At 37.8% G+C, this 18202-nt stretch overlaps 1 protein-coding gene across 5 annotated transcripts; it reads left to right on the forward strand.

The window, feature by feature from the left end:
* Positions 1-497: 497 nt before the first annotated feature.
* On the forward strand, positions 498-18186 carry tmprss4a (transmembrane serine protease 4a). Of its 5 annotated transcripts, none has more exons than XM_080288490.1 (13): positions 498-660; positions 13294-13348; positions 13641-13781; positions 13890-14042; positions 14126-14252; positions 14360-14479; positions 15058-15101; positions 15371-15533; positions 15671-15837; positions 16057-16152; positions 16265-16407; positions 16517-16669; positions 16812-18186. In XM_080288490.1, the coding sequence occupies exons 3-13, from the start codon at positions 13670-13672 to the stop codon at positions 16821-16823; spliced, it is 1290 nt and encodes a 429-aa protein (XP_080144616.1). In that variant the 5' UTR covers positions 498-660; positions 13294-13348; positions 13641-13669; the 3' UTR covers positions 16824-18186. The 5 variants fall into 5 exon arrangements, with proteins under 5 accessions (XP_080144616.1, XP_026048864.1, XP_080144614.1 ...); XM_026193079.2 differs by lacking the exon at positions 498-660 and adding an exon at positions 2913-3347; XM_080288488.1 differs by lacking the exon at positions 498-660 and adding an exon at positions 10354-10374.
* Positions 18187-18202: the final 16 nt, after the last annotated feature.

Below are 18202 nucleotides of genomic sequence, written 5' to 3' on the forward strand. Positions count from 1 at the left end.
TGATCATAGTTTCTGGAAAATCTCCACAATAAACCACACAGCATATTTTACTTTCCACGGCTCACATATTTAGAGTTTTGTTGAGATAGACATTCATATTCCAATAAGAAAATGATTTGTCTATTTGCTTAATCCAGTCCACTCATGTTCCAAAATAGCACTATTTATCTTAAAATATAATAAATATCTAAACTGATTTATCTGTTTGTGTCTTTTCAGTAAATTTTCTCTTGAGCTAAAACAAATTTCAGTTTTATTTAATGATCCTATTTTTACAAAAGGATTGATTTGAGATGAAAGTGGAGAGACCCGGGAACTTGAAATGTGAGATTGTTAATCATTAACAGTTTATTTTTTTGAGTCTCGCAGGTTTCTTGAGGCCGTATCAAGTTTCACAAAATACACACCTGTGTGGACAAAGGAGGGCTTGCGCTAACTGGTGGGGAGGTAGTAGTGAAATAGCTTTGATGGTACATTGACCAGGCATGTGAGGGCGAGAGAGAGTGAGAGACGGAGAGAGAGAGGGAACATTCAAGTAAGCGGTCTACAGAGTGGAAGTTTGCATACCAGGTGTCACTTCCAACCAGGCTGCTCCCTGTTCTATAGATGCTTTACTGAGAACTTCACTGAGAAAGACTGACAGCAACAACCATTTCTCAAGTAAGGAAAAGCAACATATGTTTATCTGTGTTAATGTAATAAATTCTCTCTTTTTTTCTTTTTTTTACAACTTTGCAATCGTGATGGCATCTAGGTCATGTCTACGTCATTATACTCGTTTTATTGTATTCATCCAGAAAAGGGAGAACTGAGGAAAGAACAGCATCCTGTATGAGTTACCGATATGGGGAACTTCACCAGCTCAGAGAAAACTTTCATAATTCTGTTTCCAAGTTTCGGCTTTACTAAACTCTGATAAGAGCATGCCTGATAAAGATGTCTTAGCTTTAAAGGGGATTCCCAGATTTTAAATTTCTGTAGTCCCACACATTTTAAAGTTCTTCATATGAACATTCTTTCACTGAAATTTCATGGAATGATAAGATCAATCTCTGACGTCATTGAAAAGAAACGGAAAGCTGTGCGGAATTAACGTGTATGCGTTGCGTCCATTCGTGATGGGCTAAAGTTGGACATAGTCAAATACAACATTATCAGCTGTTTTAACAGGAGATTTTTGGAGTTGTTTCTGCAAGCATATTTTTATTTTAATTTGTGCAAATTTGGCATTGTAATACTCGACACCATTAATATGTTTTTAAACGACCTAATATGTGAAACAAAATCACTCTGCTTAAATTCTTCTGAGGTTTGCACAGAATTCAAATGTGCTGCTAAAATAATTGTTGCTCAACAATGCTTTCGTAGAATAAGCGATACAAACGCTCGAAAATAGGAAGTTCTCTTATTTGGTTCATGTTCATCATCATTACGTTTGAGTCTCAGCAGAAACACACATGTATTTAAGTTAATATGTAACTTATTACCAAGATGTTCATGCCGTCCTTGAGCTTTGCACACAACTAGATTTAAAAGAAAACAGAAGATACAAACAACAGGTGGCTTCCACAAAGAAGTTAATTAATTTTATCTGCATTAGACTGGATGTCACGTCACAGAACTGATAGGATCATCAAAAAAAAAAAAAAAAAAGAAGCAGTCTTTTAATGGAATCAAACAAGGGCGTACAACAGCTTTATTAGATCACTGGCTTTCTCTCATCTTCTCTTTTATTGTGTGTGCAAACATTTTGTCAGCTGTTGTTTAATCATGTCAGACTGTTGGAGAGGGTAAATACTGTGACTGCAGCATTCACGCAACTTACATTGTTTGCCTGTGAGAAATGTAATATAGCAAAGGGGATATAAATGATGCCTGATTTTCTTTGGTAAAAAAAAATGTGGTAAAAAAAAGTGGCAGTGTGTAATGCTGCTTGATGACAATTTTCCACAGGCTTCAATGGGTAAACTCACAAAAAGACTTCATGCATGTAATTCAGGGTGGAGGCTCTAAATGTCTTATTAATTCTACCCCAGCCTGAATTCCAACAAAGTAACAGCAGTTATTGGCTGAAAGAGACCTAAGCAAAAATGATTAGCTTCAAACTGATTCACTCCGGCAAGTCTACCTGTATACTGTAGCAGCACACCTGAAGTACTATCAGTCCCTCCATTTTCTTATATAGTGTATGCTGTGAGACAACTGATGATACCATGTGAGAGTCCAAGTGATGAAGGGTTATTTCTTTTAGTAGACCTGGTCAAACAGCACAGTCAGCTCCTGTTTATTTACAATGGTTCTTTCTCTTCAGATGACCTTATCAGTCTTCTCTCTCGCACACTCCCAATGAAGCTTTTTTTCTTGCTCTGCCGTCTATGCTCAGTGTCCCATTCACAGTGGCTTCATTTTTAGAAACTCTGACTTAGTGACCAGGTCGGTCACTGAATGCACCTTTAAAAGATAATTTAGCTCTTCAGAATATTAAGAAGAGATATTCTGCGGCATGGCTGAAACAGACGGGGATGTTGGACCTTTAGTCACAATCTCAACAGTCACTACAGTTGTCACTACAACTGTGGTGTGCTTGTACATATAGTATTACAGTAATCTAAGTAATCAAAGTAATCATTAAACTGTCAAAAAAAACAGATTGGAGACACACCTAAACCTCCGAGCGTACGCCGTGCCACTGGAAAATTCAAGTTTTACTGGTTTGTGTGTTACGTTTGTGTTTTTGCATCCATTTGTATACATGGAGATGGTTTGCCACATGAATGTGTGTTTGCGTAAAATTTGAAAGCCAAAGAATGACTGAAAGGGGGGTAAAGAACATGACAGGAGAAAAATACAAAGAGAGCATGCTTTGTGTTGCAGAGGCTAAAGAAGTTTAGATATGGAGGACGGTGTGGGAGGAGGGACAGAAATGAGAAAAGCGCACAGGTAGAGAGAGAGCCAGAAAGCAAGGGAAAGAGGAGGGTTAAAGTGTCAGGTTACCTGGACTTTAGTTTTGTTTTGTCAGTGGGAATCGATCGTTTAAAAGAAGCTCTCTGTGTTGATTTGAAAGGCTACGTATTATCAAGCTTCATTGCGCCCTTGGGGTTTTGAAGAGGGGCATCTGATTAAGTTACTGTAATACAGAAAGAAAACAGGAAGGAAGAAGGAAGACAGTGGGAGACTCAACTGAGCCAGGTTTTGTAGCATGACGGTAAGAGGAAGGGGACAAAGATAGCCAAGGGACAGCAAAATTTCTGAGGAATCCCACCTCCTGAAAGGGAGGGCAGTGTTTACTCTGTACTCTGTGACAAGCTACATCAAGCCTTACCAAAAGAGACACCTTCACCATGTGGGTAAGTGCAACTGGAAGTACAATCAACATTATTTACATCGTGTAGGTATACAGTCAATGGCTTGCCTTTAAGAAGTGATTTGAATAATGACCTCTGGATATTACGTGGTAATAAACTTGATATTTAACGTAATATAAAGACACTGGATAGACCTGTTGCATTGATATTATTTACAACAGCAGCTATGTTGAAAGGATAGCTCATACAAAACCAGAACAGATGTTGTGTAGTGACATATTTTGAGGACCTTATCAACGGTCTGTGACAAGTAGCAGTAACACGCAGGAACATTTCACATTCATAATTTTGCCAATAGAATTTTTGATATTTGAATGTAGAGCACGGCCGTATGAAGAATACAATACTTTTCATAATAACACAGCACGGAAAAGACAGCCACTAATGTTGGACCCACAAAACTGAGTAACACTTAACGCAAACATGGGTATACAAGAAGTGTGTACGTTTACTCATTTCAGGGTTCATAAAGAATAATTCCAGTCAAGTCTTTTTTTATAGAGAGAGAGAGATCTAGGTATTTGTTATATTAAAATTAGTAGCTTCACACTCATCCCAAGCAACAAGCGATGCTCCACAATGGCTCTACAGGAAAGATCAACATGCACTGGCTATTGCATAGAAAACTACATATTATATCAGCCTTATTAACATCAATAAACAATTAATGGTCTTATGTTAAAAAGGAAAAATGACAAAGTATCACACACGTTCCCAGAGGATGACTCTTGTGTGTGTGTGTGTGTGTGTGTGTGTGTGTGTGTGTGTGTGTGTGTGTGTGTGTGTGTGTGTGTGTGTGTGTTACTACAACAAGGCAGTAAAGGAAACATACTTGAGCTTACCGTACCAACGGCTTTTTTCTGCTAAACTTGACCCAATTATACTTTTTCCCTTCAAGGCTTTTTGGCAGCAGTCCACTGTATGAATCAGCTAGGCTTATTAAAACTGGAAGCTTACTGTAGGTGGCAATACAGAAGGAATCTCACCTTATTGCGATCGCAAGTTATACCCTTAGAAGGAGTATCCTTAACTCCAAACACAAAGCTGTTGGTTTTTGTTCTGGGTTTTTTTGTTTGTTTGTTTTAAATTCATGTATAAAGGACATTTATATTTACATACAGTATTTTGGTTAACAGCCAAATAAAACCAAGGACTTCTATTCATATCAAGTCATTGTTATCAATGACTTGATATAGGCTGTCATTGATAGAGCCTTGGTTTTATAGGCTGTCATTTTTTTCCCCACTTGTACTTCACCACTGGCCTTTTGACGAGCAAACATTACTAACAGTGTTTTTGATCCAGTGCAGCACTTCCAGTGTTTTTCATAAACAGGTTAGTTGTTGCTCTGAATAACACATGACTAACTAGTACTACCAGGCTGTTTTGAAATACTGCCCTGACTCATAAAATCGTTTATATTTGTCTTGGTACCAATGACAACATCTAAGTTTCCAAGTACACTGTCGTCATATCTCATGGCATGACAATGCATTTTTACAGGAAGGTCCACTCAAGACAAATTTCTTTAGCCGGCTTCTTGGTTTCCCATGTTGTATGGCCTGCCCACTGTTTTGTTTATCCTGCTTTTATTACTTCCCGAAATAACTGTAATTTATACCACAAGCCGATAACCTACTTTCTCCTACTGTTTACTTCCCCCCATAAACGTTACTTCCAGTTGGTTTCAGGGATGGGTGTGTCTGGTTCTTTTGTGACTATGTATTGACTAACAGTGGTTAAAAATAAAATAGTTAATTAAAATGGTGAATGTTTTATTTTAAATGAATAAGCCAGCCAGATGAAACATGGTGAAACACAGTGTTTAAATCTCAGAATCACCTTATATTGCTTTTTTTTGCTTCTTTATTTTTTAAGTATATGGATGTAGACTAACTACAGCTTAACAGCATATTTACTGTAGGAGTGTAAAATTCTCATGTTATTTGCAAAGTGCCACTGGATACTGGATTTCTATGTAAAGTGAAATCTGAGAATTCTGAAATGTCAGTAAATGAAACAAAGAGGAAGGTGTCACATTCTTTTATACACTGTATTCAACTCTTGTACTTTAAGATGAAAGCTGAATGCTGAACATGAGCACATGAGCAAAACCAGCACAGAGCTACTGAGCTACTGTTCAGAAAAAAAAAGAAAGAAAGAAAAACCTGCCCAACAGCATTCTTCGCCCCTCTCTCTCCGCAACTTGTATATTTCCACTGACAGACAGTGGCAGTTATGGGATCTGTTTTCAAAATTTGCCTTCATACTTCTCTGTAGCTCTACCAAATTAAGTGATACTAGTGACACATAAATGTGCAAATAGAAGGGTGGATTACCTGATATTTCTGCATCAAAAATAAGCAGTAGTGAAAATGAAAGAAAATAACTCTTCCCATTTTTAATCTTTGTCTTTTGTTTTTTGTTTTGGTTCTGGAAAGTCCTCACTGGTTAGTGACCTGCATGTTATGTTTTTGTACCAGCCGATCTGAAGCATACGTGCTACGCTAAATGTATTTGTAATCTAGCGGTTGAAGAGCTTTGAGGACAAGACAAAGGTAGAACAGCAGGCTGATGAAAAGTGTTCTTCGAGCTACCCCTCTGTAACAAAATATACCGTATACTAAAATCTTCTAATAGGCCAGTCAGCAGCCACATTGATGTGACACATGATCTACAGTATAATGCTACAGGTGAAACCACATGACTAGCATAATGTGTGCCAAATGTTGGAAATGCAGTGAGACTAACAGTCATAATTGAGCATAGCACAACACAGATAACCTTTGTTTGTGAAAGGCATAAAAGTGGTTGAGATTCAAAATGTTGACATATGTTGTTGAGATGCTGGGGATAAGCAAGTAAAGGTTTGCATTTTTCGAGGGGGGACAACATTACAGTAGCATTTTAGGAAGTTTAAGAGGGAAGTTGAAAATGTAGTTATTATTTCACACAGCACAGTACAGAAAGAGATTTCACCAGTTTTGTTCAGTAAAATGTTTATTTAATTCCCATTAAAGACTATAGAGTTTTACATTCATATTAAGAACACAACTTGCAATTTTAATTGCAAAGGTGACTGGACTTGAGGAACAGTAATGGCAGTCAAGCATGACAATCACTCTAACAGATACTCCGAGCCGAAGCCATGGGAATTTTTCTGTGTTGTACACTTTCACCACGGTATTTTGCTCGCTGCTGTGTGAAATTCATGAACGCTCTACATGCTTGACTGAGCAGTTTACACCAGTATGACAGAAACACCATACTTTTTAAATAGATTTTTTCCCAGTCCCTTTATTGCACAAGAAATAAAGAAGCGAACAAGTTTATCAAGTGTTTTTTGAACCTAAACAAAGCTAAGATATTTTACCAGTATACACAGTGGTGTGAAAAAGTGTTTGCCCCCTTCTAGGTTAAATTTTGTTTTTTGCTCTTTTTTTTTTTTTTTGCATATTTGTCGCATTTATATGTTTCATATCATCAAACAACTTTAAAGATTAGACAAAGGAAACCTGACTAAATACAAAATTTATGTTTTAAATGATGATGTCTTTGATTAAGGGAGAAATTTGGGTTAAATCTACAGATGCAGATGTTGTTATAATTTCTGAAACTTGGTTAACTAAATCTATTACTAATGAAGACATTAACATATATGGGTACAATGTATATCGCACTGATAGGCCAAAAAAAGGAGGTGGTGTAGCTATTTATGTCAAATCAAGATTTAATGCTTCGATTGTTCTGTCCCAATCGATATGCAAACAAATGGAGTTTTTGGCCTTGAATGTAGATATTGCTAATACTTTTTCGATAACCATTGCTGGGTGTTACAGGCCCCCATCTGCTTCAAAAGAGGCATTATCTTCATTAAAGCACCTTTTGGCTAAACTAAATTATACCGAACTACTAATGGCTGGAGACTTGAACTGGGACTGGCTAAATGCAACTTCTGGTGAATTTAAAGAATTCTGCGATTCAATTAATCTTACCCAGCTAGTCTATCTTCCTACCAGGCCAAATCTTAAATGCCCTGAAAAGTCTACATTAATTGATTTGGTTTTAACAAATGTACCTCATAAATTCTCTTCACTTGGTGTTTTCTGTAATGACCTAAGTGATCACTGTGTTGTTGCTGTTTGCAGAAATGCTAAAATTCCAAAATGTAAGCCACGCATAGTGTGCAAAAGGAATCTTAAACAATTTAATGAACAGGCTTTTCATCATGATTTGTCATTAGTTAATTGGGAAAAAATCGGACTATTACCAGATGTAGAGCTAGCTTGGACATATTTTAAGGAAAGTTTTATGGGAATTGTTAATAAACATGCCCCCTTACGGAAAGTTAGAATTAAAGGTCGAGAAAATCCTTGGTTTTCGCAGACACTCGCAGATAGCATACACAAGCGTAATAGAGCATGGGACAAGGTGAGACAAACAGATACTTCCACTGATTGGTCTGTTTTCAAACAGCTTAGAAATAAATGTACTTCTCTTATTAAAAAGGCCAAATCTGAATACTTTTTGTCTGTCACCACTGAGAACCTCAATGATCCACAGAAATTTTGGAAAGTAATCAAGTCTTTTTCCGCCAATAAAATGACTCAAACCTTTCCTAAATCTGTTGTAAAAGATTCAGTCTCAATTAATGATAAAACTGAAATTTTGAATTGTTTTAATGAACACTTTCTATCAGTGGGTTCCTTGTTTGCTTCTGCAGAAACTTTTTTAACAAATACTTGCCCAGAACTCTCTATGTTTTCTGGAGACCGTTTTAACTTTGTACCTTTTAGTGTTTATGAAGTGCATAAAGCTTTAAAGGCTTTGGATCACAGAAAACCTCCTGGTCCAGACTTGATGGAACCTTATTTTTTGAAGTTGGCAGCTGATTTTATTGCAGAACCATTCTCAATTCTATTTAATTTTTCAATTAAAACCAAAGAAATTCCAGCGGTTTGGAAATCAGCTTTCGTTTTGCCTTTATTGAAAGGAGGTGATCCATCGGTGTTGACTAATTATAGGCCAATATCAAATTTGTGTGTTTTATCCAAAATCCTAGAATCTCTAGTTTGTGACCAGTTGAAAGAGTTTTTGTACTCTAATGATATTGTCTCCAAATTTCAGTCAGGCTTCAGGAAAAAACACAGTACTAACACTGCCACTATGAAAGTGATAAATGATATTATTGTGGCACTTGATAAGAAATTGTACTGTGCGTCACTCTTTATTGACCTCTCAAAAGCTTTTGACACTGTTGATCATGCAGTCCTAAAAAACAGACTGCTCAGCCTTGGATTGTCAGAACATGCATTAGCGTGGTTCTCAAATTATCTGAAAAATAGAACCCAGTGCATTAAACTTGAAGGTCTTTGTTCTAAATTTGTTGCTGTCCACAAGGGGGTGCCACAGGGCTCAGTTTTGGGTCCCCTTCTGTTCCTTTTATATATCAATGACTTGGGTCAAAATGTCTCAGACACAAATTTGCATTTTTATGCTGACGACACAGTTATTTACTGTTATGGATCATCTCTTGCTCAGGCCATTGAAACTTTACAGAAAGCCTTTGTTGCTTTCCAGCATTCACTTATTCAGCTAAAATTAGTTCTCAATGCTGACAAGACTAAGCTAATGTTGTTTTCCAAGTCAAAGAAGGTCCCGGAGCCTATTCCAGTGGTGTCCACCCTTGAAGGAAATGTCATAGAGATAGTTCATGAATATAAATACCTTGGTGTCTGGATTGATGACTCCTTCACCTTTAAACCACATATAGAGAGACTAGTAAAGAAACTGAGACTTAAACTTCGTTTTTTCTTCCGTAATAAACAGTGCTTTTCTTTTGCAGTAAAAAAACGTCTTGTCACTGCAACCTTTTTATCTGTGTTAGATTATGGTGACATTCTGTATATGAACGCTTCTTCTTCATGTCTTCTAATGTTGGACACGATGTATCATGCTTCCTTGAGGTTTATTACCAATTGTAAATACCTGACCCATCACTGTGATTTGTACTTAAGAGTAAAATGGCCTTCTTTGGCCATTAGAAGACAGGGACATTGGTACACTTTTATTTACAAAGCTATGCTTGGATTGCTGCCTCCTTATATTTGTACTTTGGTCACAAGGACAAATAGTGGTTCTTACTCCTTGCGCTCAAATGATCAGCTGCTGTTGTCTGTTCCCCTTGTCCGCACAGAGCTGGGTAAGAAAGCCTTTGTCCACTCTGCGCCTTTTTCATGGAACATGTTACAGAAAGACTGGAAACTAACTGAATTGTTGTCTTTAAATGTTTTTAAAACTAAACTCAAAGGCCTACAGGCTGCCTCAATAATGTGTAATTGTTTTGTGTAATTTTAACTTTGTTTGTTCGTATGTATTTGTCTTGAAATGTGCTGCCTCTTGGCCAGGACTCCCTTGAAAAAGAGGTCTTTGATCTCAACGGGACATTCCTGGTTAAATAAAGGTTAAATTTAAAAAAAAAAAAAAATGTTATCAAAACCTACCTGGTCCTAATTTTCTCTCTACTTAAATGATGAATTAACTACATTTCATGGAAATCTGAGTTCAGTTCCAATAAGCACACCCAAGCCTGATTACTGGCAGACCTGTTGAATCAAGAACTTCTGGTTTCTGGTCTATCAAGACATGGAGGAGAATGTGCAGCCATTTGTTTATGTTGAACCCAAGTGTGCTCTGCAGCAGGACAATGATCCAAAACACACCAGCAAGTACACCTCTGAATGGTTTAATAAAAACAACATGAAGACTTTGGAGTAGCCTAGTCCCGCTGTGGTATGACCTTAAGAAGGTGGTTCATGCTCAAAAACTCTCCAATGTGGCTGAATTATAACAATTCTGCAAAGATGAGAGGGCCCAAATTCCTACACATCTCTGTAAAACACTCATTGCCTGCTATCATAAATGCTTGATTGCAGTTTTTTTCTGCTAAGGGTGGCCCGACCAGTTCTGAGGTTTAAGTCCAGTCATCTTTTTACACAGGACCATGAAGGTAATTTTTTTTCCCCTAAGTAATAAACACTTTCATTTAGAAACTGCATTTTGCGTTTACTTGTGTTATTTTTGCCTAATATTTAAATTTGTTTGATGATCTGAAACATTTAAGTTTCAAAAACAGGAACTCAGGAAAAGACAAACACTCCTGTTACTCTCAGATTATGAACTATAGCCCTGATAAAACCCGTAAATGCCAAACAACATATCACAGTTCTCCTCTTTTTCTTCTTTTTTGACTGTTCATATACCTCCATGTCATCCTGATGCAATCCTCTTCCTCTGCAATGTTGGCAAATCATTCTTCACTACTTTATTCCACTGTGATATTCATTTTCCTCTTGTTGATTTAATAGTTAGTAAATTATTACTTGAATCTGAAATCTGTAGGTCCTGATTCTTCAGATAATTTGTTACCTGAGTTTCTTCACAGATTAGTTGTTCTTGTTGTTTTCTAAAAGTAGCATGTCTTGTCAACAACAGCTAATGAGGGCCAGTGAGGCAGGAAAGGGACTGGTTAGATGTAATGAATATGCACATAATAGCTTAATGGTATGAATGTGAGAGACACCTCAGAGCTGAAGAAATGACTGAGTGAATGAGAGAATAAAATAAGCTACTCTGACTTATAATTGAACAAGAGACACGTATCTTGGTAGTGACTGACTTTCTGGTGTAGTACAGGCAACGAATGAGTGAAAGAAGAAAAATGCGTATATTAACTCGTCTGCAAGTTGAGTAATAGCTTTGGAGCATCTATTTTTAACCACAAAGCTCTGTAAAACTCTTCAAGCTCAGCACCAAATACCTTTTTAATGTCTTTGTAATGTGAATGTAACCATTCGCTGGCTAAACCCCAAATCTCTCCCATGACACATTTGATAATTAGCACATGTAGCACTCACTCTACCTTTTGGAGGTACACTGATTGTCAGTGTTGCCTGATTGTTTGCTGTTTGTATGATGTAAAATCAGAGGCCAACTTCTAACTACCCCATAGAGCTCATTTGGAACCAGCCTCATTAGTTATCATTACTGACCATCAGAATCAGCTTGATATAGCAAATATGTGTACATATACAAGAAATTGATCTCTGGTTATTTCTTTGCTCTCCATGTACACAACAGACAATACTGACAACATGGCATCAACATGACATAGACAACACATAACAACATGTCGCATATTTATGGTGCAATGGTGCAGAGTGGATAAGGAATGGATAACCGGTTACTATATATACAGTAACTATGCTAATAATATTACCAAAAGTCATCTTTGAACAACTGTTATGTATGAGCTAAAGTAACATCTTGCTATGCCGCGGCTAATGTAAGCTAGCCAGCCACTTTGTGTGTTGTTAAGCAAAAAGGTAAGCAGGAAAAAAGGATTATTCAAACAACTTATGTCAGAGTCAAAGACCATCTGCTCCTATTACCCCTTTGGTGTTACCGATCTCCACTAAAGAGACCAAAGTAAAATGAGCTTACTGAAAAAATATTCATGTTTCTAACTGCAGTCTGTGTAAGGTAAACATTTTTAAAAAGACACTGCAGGGCTTTTTTCAAGCACAATTCAACCTTATGAAAAATCACAAAATCAAGGTGTCATCAGTCATCAGTAAGTGTACTGATTTGAAATCATGGATCTGCTGCTGTCTTAAGTCTTCTGTAGTTAGGTCATTTAGACACATTTCCTAATCTGAAAGCCAAAGTATGAAAATGAAACATAGGCATTACTCGTGACTGAAATTTCGTGACTGAAATGGACTGCATGCACTTACACAAGCTGTTTGACTTGCATAATATGGGCCTTAAACCTGATTCATTTTATGTGAAGGACACTCACCCTGATCTATCAGTTTATACTGTTTCCACAGTATCAGCTTCAGTTAAACAAAAATTTCACTGGGCCCAAGTACAGCCTGTCACAATACTCCTCAGTACACAGGACACTTTGTACTGTTGGTGTATTTTGTGCTTGGGCAATTATTCCAAAAAGACACATTAAAATGTGAACATCACATTCTCTGCCATGTTTCCATAACTTGTCTTTTTCTGTGATCCTCCACTAGACAGATTGTATTTTATGCACTGATCTACAAATGCAGACCCATAAAAGACAGATCCACCGGTTTACTGTTAATACTTAGAGAACTGAAGAAATGGTAAAACCATGAGTATGCAGGGAGGAGATGTTGGTTACTGGCAGAAGGGCTAAGCGAGCTGAAATGGCAGCACTTGAAAAAGCTGTGAAAACAGGTGGGGCAGGCCTACTGTGGTTGGCTGAGTGAGGGCTGAAAGAGGAAATGGGTTAGGGGTTGATTGGCTTTAGCACTGTTGATTAATTGAAACATACTGACAACATGGCAGATCGTGCTGAATTACAGGAATGATGTTAATCAAAAAAAAAAAAACAACCCTAGCTAAAGCAACAAAAGGTAATCAAAGCTAATTAGTCCGGTGGCCTAACGACCACTGATACCATCATGTTAGTAGACTGAACAATGTAACAGAGAGGAGATGAAGGCCCACCTTTTATTCACAGCTGTCTAGATGTGCAGATGAAGGGCAGGTGTGATCAGTCACAAGTAGACTAGGAAATTGGGTCTAGTGTTTCACACACAAACATCCCAACTCAGACGAAGACAAGACACAATGGAGAAGAGCAAGGCACTGTAGGAAACTTAAGTTTAAGAGAGCTATTTTTTACACATATTTAAACACTTATCTGGAACTAAACACAAAAGCTCTGCTGAAAGAGTTTGTGCAAGCTCAGCTACTTACACTGACATTTGCATGGTAAATAAAGCATGTCCATGCTCAGGGAGTTGAAGGAGGTATAACCTAGAGACACAGGCACCTGATGTGATTACACCCCAGTTTTCACCTTTGCTTTTGTCTCTTCTGTCCTCAGACAGCTGCTCAGCTCCCTGAGGAAACCTCAAGGCCATTAAATCCTACAAACCCAGGTAAGCTATAAGTTTGTGTTGGTTTGGGATCAATATATGTATTTTTGCTGCACTGTAATAATGTTTGCATAGTATGATAAATACTTGGAAACAGCCAGGCCAGGCAGTAATTAGAATTTGCATGTGCACACTTCTTTTTTTTTTTTTTTTTTTTCCATCTTGACAAATTTTCTACCCTTTTTGGTCTCTGTTCTGCGGTTTCTATTCTGCTATCGCAGTTTCCTGTTTATTGCGTCCTTACGTTTCTTTTTACATTCTGTTATCTCACTTCTAATTATTCTTCTTTCTGCAGTTCCTCGGCCAGGACGCCACAGAAGGCCCATGACGGCTCCAAACACCCCGAAAGAGAAGAGAGCGAAGATCAAGAAAGTGTTGATCACTACACTGACAGTTATGTTGATACTGGGCATACTGGCCATTGCAGCATACTTCAGTGAGTTACAATTCCTAAAAAATGTACTTCCTCAAAACACACTTTACACACTGCAATATGTAAAACTGGCCACACCCTTGTGATCCTGTCCTTCTCTTTTCTTTTCAGTTAAAAACTTGATTGAAAGCAAATACTTTTTTTGCACACGGTCTGTGAAATTCATCCCGTTAGACAAAACCTGCGATGGGCACATTGACTGTGCAGGAGCAGAAGATGAAATTACCTGCATGACGACCTTTAAAGTAAACACTACATTTCCAGGTAGAGTGCACTCCCCACTCTTTCTTTGTCATCATAAATAAACGAAAAACTGAAAAATGCCTCCCCCTCATTCCTCTCTCCAGTGCGACTCCAGTCGAATGATCAGGTCTTGCAAGTTTACGGTCCAGACTCAGGTTGGCGGACTGTTTGTTCTGACGACTGGACCCAAGCGCACACACAGACGGCATGTACACAACTGGGATACACAATGTGAGTTTACAATGACAAGGTGTTGAAATTTGAGGAATACCTTGCAAATTTAACATCCCTGTTATGTGATCTGAAATCAAGCATAAAATCCCCCCCTGCTTCCACAGGAAGCCTACTAGCAAAAACATCTTAGTAAGCTCCTTAACGTCACCGATGAAAACTGGACCATTTACAGCTGTCAGGCCAGGGACCTCAAACACACCTATACAACAAGCCACTGCTGACCGGTAAGGAAGATGTCATCATATGGAAGCCAAATCATGACTTCATGTTTTGCCATTGCAACATAAACTACACAAAATAGAAATGCTAATAAGGGAACTTTCAGTGTGTCTCTTTCTGCTAAATGTATTCTTACAAAGAAGCACCGGCTCCTTGCGAGTTGCTTCTGCATTTAGCTAAAAACAGGATGTCAATATACACTTTCCATGCTTGGTATCCCTGTTTGTTAGGAAAATCTTCACTTTTTCTTTCCTTTTCTTTTTTAGATTTCACTTCCCCCCCCCCCCCCCCCCCCCCCTCTTCATATGCAACCCCTTCAAATGAGTCTTTAGTTTCTATTCCTGAAAGACAAAAAGTCCCACAGTTTTTGTTCCTTCTATCTTATCCTTTACGAAAGTGAACAAAACAAAGATTTTACTTTGTATAAAACCCCAGCAGAAATGCAAACGAAATTCTGCACGAGGGTGAAGACAAGTTAGCAATTGGATGTGTGTTTTCTATATTTGACTAATTGTGAGGCTGTTTTGTGATCATATGAATAATGTCTGACATCTGACCAACTCCTCTTACATCTCTTCAACAGTAGTGTATGCCAGTCTGGATCTGTGGTATCTTTATCCTGTTCAGGTGAGTTTTATTTTTACAAAGGCAGCACCTGTCACTAATATTGTTTACAACACCTAACAAGGCAGAGTGAAGTTCTTGGCTTTGTAAGTGGAAGACTACTTGTTGTGTGGAGAGTTTCACACTAACAGGCCCATACATGTCTCCAGGAAACAGCAGAACTATTTCCTAGCGACATATAACAAAGTAGCAAATAAACAGACATAATATAAAATGCAGTTTGAAATGAACCACGGGTCCTTGCAAATAACAATATTATAATATCTTATCAGACTGTGGAAATGTGGGCGCTGATGATCGCATCGTTGGGGGCACTGATACATCCATTGACCACTGGCCATGGCAGGTCAGCCTGCAGCGGTCTGGCCAACATACATGTGGAGGCTCACTGGTGTCACCGCGCTGGGTAGTCACTGCTGCCCACTGCTTCACTGGGTCAGTATAGTTACCATACTATATCATTTCCACTAAATTTGCTTTGTCTTATTCTTTAGCCTCATGATCCCGCTTCCTTCTTGCTCTCTCTCTCTTTCTTTTTTTTCTTTTTCTTTTTATTTATTTATTTTTTGCAGAAGTAATAAGGAGTTGAGGCAATGGGCAGTGGTGTCAGGCCAGACGAGCATAATCACACTGGGAGGCTCCTCTGTGGACAGAGTTATAGTGAATGCAGACTACAATGCAGAAACAAATGACTATGACATAGCACTGATGAGACTCACTAGGCCAATCACAGTGTCAGGTTAGTTTAAATTGTATTCGGTATGTTTGTATTCAGTAGGCTCAACCACCTCTCTGTTGCCCTCTAGTGGCTATGCGTCAAATATCAAGCTTCTCACTACGTAGTAACTTATATTCATTATATTGTGTGATTAGCTTATATCTTTATATGTATTTTCAAACTCTCAAAGTTACATAAAACAAATAAAAATTTCCACTTTATTAAATGTTTTTCTTCTAGATGTCAGAAGACCAGTTTGTCTGCCTCCTAAAGACTATAGCATTACAGCTGAAACCTACATGACAGTGACAGGGTGGGGATACCGACGGGAAAATGGTGAGAAATCCTACATGTAACCTATTCTTTATCACCTAATAATGCAAATAGAAAAAATACTTTTGCCTGTCTATGAGGTTGCAAACATTGTGTGCTTGTGTTCTGCCTTCAGGTGCAGTTGCTGACATACTGCAGGAGGCCAAAATCCCTCTGATAGCTCAGTCAGTATGTTCCAGCCCCACAGTCTATGGTAGTATCATAACAAATAGGATGCTCTGTGCAGGCTTCCCAGAAGGGAAGGTTGATGCCTGCCAGGTAACAGGCCTCCAATTTATTTTCTAATTTACATTAGATTTTGTATTCTGGGTATTATAGTTATTTTTGGTGAACAAACTTCATTTTTAAAATGTATTTTAAATGTCAGGGGGACAGTGGAGGCCCTTTGGTGCATATCAGTGACTCCAGTTGGAATCTGGTAGGCGTAGTGAGCTGGGGTGTTGGCTGTGCCCGGAAGGGAAAGCCAGGTGTTTACACCAACGTGGAAGTGATGCTCAACTGGATCCAAACAGTCATTGAGGTACTGCATATGTTGAAACAAAGTCACATCACAACATGTTTGTCACTTCACTGGCTAAGAATTTGCCTCAAAAATATTAAAAACATAATATTGTAATGTAATATATACAATCCTCAAGATGATTTCTATTTCATCTCTACAGAAAAACCCATGATGTCATCCACTGTGATAAACAACCACCATGAGAATCCAGTGCGGTCTACCTCTGATAGACTGTGAAACTGTCAAACCTGGTTTTGTTTTGGTTTTTTGAGGGGTTTTTTCCATTTTGGTTGCCAAAAGGTGAGAGAAGGTTGCAGAGAGAGGGGAAGTTGAAGATCTCAACAGCAAAATGGAAACAGAAACACAGCCATATGCATAAGCAAAGTGTGCGCGCGTGCACACGCACACACTTCATCAAACACACACGTCAGGTGCTGCTTGTGCCATTTCATATTCGTTATCTCAGGGGACAATTGTATTTATGCCTGTAGCTGTGTGAACTAGTATGTTTGGGATCTTTATAGCAGAGTGTCATACATGTTTTTTTGTTTTTAAAGCATTTTTGTGTTCGTATGTGTCTTTGTCACACCCAAGTAATTGACTTGTGTTGTTGTTTTGTTTTCCTTAGAGAAGAACCATCAAAGTTTATTTTATTTATATTGACACTAATTGCTGCAAACGCTTTTTTTTTTTTTTTTTTTTTTTTTTTTTAGTGTCTTTTATTTTTGGAGTTTGTCCTGCAAGCCTCAGATATAATGTACTTGATTACTGTGTGCCTTGACTTTTGGTTATGAATGTGTGGTTAGGGTTAATATGTCCAACTGCTACAGAGAAAGGTAACATACCTTATTATCAGGTATCGGTAATATTTTAAAAGGGACAAAAGGTCTGAGTTTAATGCATTTATTGTGCTATTTTAGATGATCACTCTATTAAACGGCAAAGGCACTTTCTTTTTCTTTTCTTTTTTTTTTCTTTCTCTTTTTTTTTGCAGGACTGCAGGTGTGATACTTCTGACCTCAACATGATTTAGCACTTTAAGTGGAAAGTGAGAATTAAAGGACCTCACTTTATGCGCAGAGGATTTAGGTCACGAGTCTACACATAGATTTAATACAAATATTCATAGATCACACTCCATGTTGGCTCCATCATGAGTAAGCAATTCACTCTCACTATAACCAGAATATTTCAACTAGTGTTCACCAAGTTATTTCCTTCACTGCAAGGGAATTTCTCCCAAAAATACTGCAGAATTTGTTTTTGTCAAATTTATTGCAGTTGGTTAATTTTTGCACTCAACCAAAACTCATTCAAACAGGAAATCAACCTGAATTTGTTATAAAACTGTTTCTTTACTAAAAAAAAAAGTACTTTATTATATCATATATTAAATAGAGTTGGACATGAGTATGAGTGCCATGAGGACTAATATTTGTGAATATTTTCCATTTTGTTGTTCTTGTTGTTGATGTTGTTGTTGTTTAATCTATGAGACGTTTGCAAAGACAATAAAAACAATGTTAACTTGGTAACTGGGACAATTGTTCT

This window comes from Astatotilapia calliptera, chromosome 14 (assembly GCF_964374335.1).
Source record: "Astatotilapia calliptera chromosome 14, fAstCal68.1, whole genome shotgun sequence".
Classification (NCBI taxonomy): Eukaryota; Metazoa; Chordata; class Actinopteri; order Cichliformes; family Cichlidae; genus Astatotilapia; species Astatotilapia calliptera.

Excerpts from the sequence above, each read along its gene's own strand:
- tmprss4a (XM_026193079.2), top strand. Across the intron at positions 13,349-13,640 it reads ATTAAATCCTACAAACCCAG|TTCCTCGGCCAGGACGCCAC; the intron begins GTAAGCTATAAG and ends TTCTTTCTGCAG. Across the intron at positions 15,838-16,056 it reads TAGGCCAATCACAGTGTCAG|ATGTCAGAAGACCAGTTTGT; the intron begins GTTAGTTTAAAT and ends TTTTTCTTCTAG.